This window comes from Hylobates moloch, unplaced genomic scaffold (genome assembly GCF_009828535.3).
Source record: "Hylobates moloch isolate HMO894 unplaced genomic scaffold, HMol_V3 SCAFFOLD_2, whole genome shotgun sequence".
Lineage (NCBI taxonomy): Eukaryota > Metazoa > Chordata > Mammalia > Primates > Hylobatidae > Hylobates > Hylobates moloch.
The window spans coordinates 103,376,274-103,381,763 of record NW_026652277.1 but is presented as its reverse complement, the minus strand read 5'-3'; the positions used below and the strand labels follow the sequence as shown (position 1 = coordinate 103,381,763).

At 33.5% G+C, this 5,490-nt stretch overlaps 1 protein-coding gene across 3 annotated transcripts in view; it reads left to right on the top strand.

Moving 5' to 3' along the window:
* The window catches only part of SYNCRIP (synaptotagmin binding cytoplasmic RNA interacting protein), a 34,700-nt gene extending 29,927 nt beyond the window's left edge, over positions 1-4,773 (top strand). For 2 of the 3 annotated variants that reach the window (XM_032154661.2, XM_032154690.2), the window contains one exon: positions 209-4,773. In XM_032154661.2, the coding sequence (XP_032010552.1) occupies positions 209-250 (42 nt within the window). In that variant the 3' untranslated portion in view covers positions 251-4,773. The remainder of the gene's footprint in view (positions 1-208) is intronic. The other variant, XM_032154671.2, reaches the window with a different exon arrangement.
* Positions 4,774-5,490: the final 717 nt, after the last annotated feature.

The window sequence follows — 5,490 nt, the reverse complement described above, 5'->3', positions numbered from 1 at the left end:
CTCAAAGGGGCGAAAAAGCAAACCAAAAACCTCAAAGCAAGTAAAAAACAAGCAAAAAGTTCATAGTTATTAAAGGCAACTTTTTTGGCTAGACAGTATATTTAGAATTACCATGTTAAGGCTTGTCTTTTTAATGTTATCATTATGTATGTACACATTATTAATTTAAGATGATTTATCTAACTGATTCCTTTTGTTACCTGGCTAGCAGGGAAAAGGGGTCGAGGCCGGTCCTGACCTGTTACAATGAAGACTGACTTGCTATGTGGGATTACACCAGAAGCTTGCAGTGGAGTAATGGTAAGGAAATCAAGCAACCTTAAATATCTCGGCTGTATAGGAGCATATTCTATTGCAGAAGACCTTCCTATGAAGATCATGGAATCAAATACGGGACATTGAACTAATACTTGGACTTTGATATGAATTTCTTTAACAATTTTCTCTGCAGTGCAAGTTATTAAACTAAAGCTACTCTATTTTCAAAATGTGTTCCAACAGAAATCCTTCATAACTCCTAGCATGGTATCTTAATAAAGAATAAAGTTCTTTTAAAAATCTGCTCTAAGTAGATTTTTCCCCTTTTTTAAATTAAGGATCCCAACAGTGGTATTTTGAAATATTCTCTTGAATTTGTGCATTTAAATTTTATTGCAGTGGTATAGATGAATGCCACTGATGGTATCCTTAAATTTTATTTCTGCTCACCAAGGTTAATCATGATTGTCTATATCTTTTTTATAGTAATCACTTTTGAATTGTGTTCAGATATGCAGTTTCAGGTGTAATCATCAGAGCTGGTTAGTCAGGCATTCCAGATAGTGGTTCTTTATAGAACCTTTTTAAAAGGGTTGGTTAACTACCTCAGTAGCAGAGGATTGAACTATACCCTGTCTGTACTGTACATAGAAAATCTTTGTAGATAAAAGCAAGGCTTGTTAAATATGATATGAGGGTAAGATTTTAATATACCAAATGTAACATTCTTAGTTGCCTTTAGTTTCAGAGGCTTGTAAGACTTCCTCATGACCATCATAACAGGCCTTGCTTTTGTCGTATTTTGTGGCTGAAAAAGCAGCCTTGCTTCTTCAGATATTGTAGTTATTTGGATGTATAATAGTTTAGCAAGATGTTACTTTTGTAAGACATCAGATGTTCAAAAAAGTGCATCCGAACTTGTACTAAATACTGCAGTGTCCCTTTATAAAAAGTCAGACTAAAACTGACAGTTGTACAGCAAAGCCTGACATTTGGATATTTTGAAGTTTTTTTCATAAATCATAGAAATTAGTATATGGCTGTAGTTTAGCTTTTTAGGTAAAAGGTATGTTTCATTAGTGCATTTCTTACTGCTGATCACTATAAACATGTGAATCAGCTTTCCATTTCTTATGCAGGTCATGATAACTTGTAGAGTAGAGTACAATCATTTGTGCTATGTTTTTAATTTTCTAAAGCACCTTGATGACAGTGAGTGTCCAGTGGTGAAGCATCCTCTATTGAACCACCCTCAAAAATTTTTTTGCCAAGTCCTAAGTTGATAGCTTAAAGTAAAAAGTGAAAATTATAGTTTCATTAGGACTTGGTGTAAAGAAATCCCCTCTCCCCTTCCCCAAAGGGATACTGCAGTTATATCACATACCCAATAGGCACCACGATGAAGATCAGAGCTTATACTTAATTAAGGTTTTATACACACCAGTTCCCCAGTAAATGCAAATTTAACAAGAAAATTAGACATGTCATATGTTCAAAATGCTCATGGCAAACAATCATTTTGCATTCCTGCAAATAAAATTGTTTTATACTGTAAGCTGGAGGCGAGTGTAACTTATTTTTGTAATAAAGTTTTTATTTTTTTTATGTGTCATTAATATAAATGTGTGTTAGTGTAGAAATCTTCTGGTTTAAAAACTTAGAATTGCACACATTTCAGTATGTTTATTTGTACTTACATAATTTTAGAATAGTGGTTGCCAATAGCCTGTATGTTTCACATTAATTGGTTTTTTGTTATCTAAATAAATCATTTTAGTATGTTGTATGTCAGTTACTGGGATAGCTGGGACATAGAGTGTAATTTAAAATTTGTCAATAAGTATTCATTGGAATATATGTAAATGTGCCTTGCCGGTTATTGAAACTTATCTACAAAATGAGTATGGGGTGACAAAAATTAGTTCCTGGTGCTTAATGAAACTTTCTGCCACTGATTTTATATATTACCCCGTGCTTTTTTAAAGTACATCTCTCTCAAAACTTAGTGTAAGTTTGAGGGCTACACAAAACATTTACATTTCATTCTAACATAATATAATAGGTTGTGGAAAGTGGGTAAACTAAATGTAGCCTTCAGTAAAATTGAATCTCAGTGTAATCCTTGGTGCTGGCATTTCCCAGTTCCGAGGAGTTAAATGATCCCATCTAAGAGGTCATTGCCATGCCTATTGGCACTTTACTGTCATAGCATTTTTAAGGGACACTGTCAAGGTGTTTAAGTTCTCAGAATTACTTGTTGGGATTTTAGGACAGGTTTGTTTACTTAACTGCATTGTCAAAGTTGAAAGAGGAACACTTTTGTGAGTTCACAAATGTGTTCTTAAGAAAACATTAAAATATGGAGCTCTGGGTTTTCAAGACTATTTGGCATTCTTAGTTTGGGGACTTGGGAGGGAAACTGATAAAAAGAAATTGTGAAGAATTGATGGTTATACTTAAAGAAGGGTAATGTAAACAGTGGTGATGAAATATATACACATCAAGTGAAATTACTTGACAGTGTTCATTTGAATGACTTTGAATTCAAGCCATTATAATTACTTTTAAAATTAAATCTCATTTGCACTGTTCTGATAATGGGTGCAGTTTTTGAGCAATATAATCAGAGCTAAATATGCATGTAGTGATTAGTGATGTGAACAATTAACGTTCTGAGAAGAAATACTAACTGTGGTATTTTCAAACTTAAATTTCTGTAGTAAAATCAGTATCAAAGTCTTATCAGATCAAGGAAAAACAGGCAATGCATATAAACATACTTTTGAATGTTGTGTGGCCTATAAAGCAATAATGCAATTTATATGGAATGTCATGGGATATGAGAAATGGAAATGCAAAAATAACTAATCCTTTAGTAAAAATGTCAACATGTTAAAGGGGGAATGTTAACTAATGTAGGTTATTGCTATTTGTGATTTGTTTATGGGTTCTTGGCTTTGACAGCTTCAAAGAATGGACAGTGATAAGTTAAAAGAAATTTTGTATATTGTCAAGGAAAGGGTCTTAAATCCGAGTCAAGTCCCTTCCTTGGGGTAAAAAATGTATTCTTAAAGCATTCTGATGTTAAAAAGAAAAGTTATCTAACCAAAACAGACGCAAGATTTTGTTTCTGCAGACTACTTGGCAATCAAAAGTGATCATAAATTTAGGTTATCAGTTTTCAGAAAGTTGCTTTGTTGAGAAAATTTTGTTAGATATATTCTCCCAAGCATGCTTTTTGTGGAAGGTTTTCAGCCATTACCACTGAATCAGATGTTAAAAACGGAGGGAAAATTGTGCACACACAAAACTGTTGTACACTCATGATTGCAGTTTTAGCTTAAGAAACCAGTTACTGTGAATCTGACTTAAAATGTAAAGTTTTCTCCTGATAAAATAGGAACAACATAGAAATGGATTGATGGGGTGATCTGAGTTATTGTATATAAAAGTTTTTAAAGAATAGAATGAACATCAAGCTAGATAGGCAGAAATTGACACATTCAGAACCGCTTTTTTGACTGCGAAGCCAAAAGTTGTCAGAAACATAGCAAAAGATCCCTTATGATTACAGAGTATTTTACGTAGTCTCTATTTTAAGGGGAGAAATTAAATAGAAGGGCTTCATGCATTTAGGAGAGGGTGCTAAAACTTCTCAAGCTCATAAAACTTACAGGAATACCCACCATGATCATTTTCTCTCTAATTATGTATACCACAAAATTTTCATCTGGCCATAGGAATTCACTGGTGGGTATAAAATTAATGACTAAAGAACTTAAGTGACAAATACACAAAAGAAACAGACTTGTGGGGATATTGTTTTAAGGTGTATTAATTACTCAGTGATCATACCACTCAATAGGTCATGCCACTACTTTTCTTAAGATGCTAATTATGAAGCAGTGCTCACAGGCATTTTTAAACTAGCAAATTTGTAGATGGACTTTTGGGGTCTGTCACTTTTTAAAAGTATTTAAGACTTCTGTTAGCACCACAGTCTGCCTTCAGTAATACACCTAAAATATTTTTCAGGACCAGAAGCATTCAGTTTGAAAATTTTGCAGATGCAAACCAGTATTATTACTAACGCTCTGGGTCAAAGATTAGGTTTTTAATATTAACAGTAGTCTGGTAAATATTTAGAAGTCTGGCATTGAGAAACAAAAGCTTGTACCTGACTAGTATTTTTATTTAAAAAAATTAGTTCTGTTAGCTTATTTAAATTGTCTTTTATTTATCCGTAGAATTTATATTTATTTCATTCCTTTCATCTCACTGAAAACTGTCTGCAGGCCCTTTGATTTGGATTAGATGTGTGAAGTACTGTCTTTTGCCAAAAACCTCAAATTACCTGTTCTTTTCAACGTAGTAGGTTTGTGCTTGTTTGGAGATCAGTTCAAAAACTATCTGTACTATCTGTACTGCCTCTGATGTTAAGATTTTATGTATAGCATAAGGAAGCTAGCTCTGACTATATTTTCCTAAGAATAAAGACCTATTTTTGTAGCATGTCTTAGGATCTCCAGGAGTCCAAGAATTATTGTGGGTGTCCTCCATTTCATCACTTTTCACTTAACAGCTTTTAAGTAGACACTTGGAATCTTTAGAGGTCTGTCGCCCTTTGATTATCCATACATTCGAAGTAACTAGCCAATGGTGAAAAATTCCCCAAGATATCCTCAGTTGCAATCACATTACTGGAAGATGAATAGAATAAATGTATTAGGCTGGTCTTAATTTTTGATGGAAACATTCTGTTGTCACATACTTGCCATTGGATTTGATAAAGTTAGTGATAATTTGGGAAAGAATCGGGGACTTGTCAATATATTTGTGGGTTTTAGCTTATACCCCTAGGATTTCTTGGTTGCGGGAGGAGCAGTTTTGGCCACTTCCATCAGGACAAGACTCTTTTTAGGTCACTTAGTGCAGGGTTTAGTTTCTAGTTTGGATTAACAACATTTATATTGATTATCGAAAACAAGTTTTCATCATTTCAGAACAGTCCTGGAAGTTTGACTTTGAGTGTGGGAGAAGTCCTAATAAACCATTTTGGAAATTAGTGTCTCCAAGTGTTATAGCTTCCTATAATGGGTTTCTAACACAGTGGGATCAAAATAAGGTTATTTTAGGATAATATACTGTAAACTTAATTGACTGATTTTTCTACTTTGTCTATAAAGTGGCTTACAACAAGTTCTAATCTAGAAAGGAGTTATAAAGGTTATC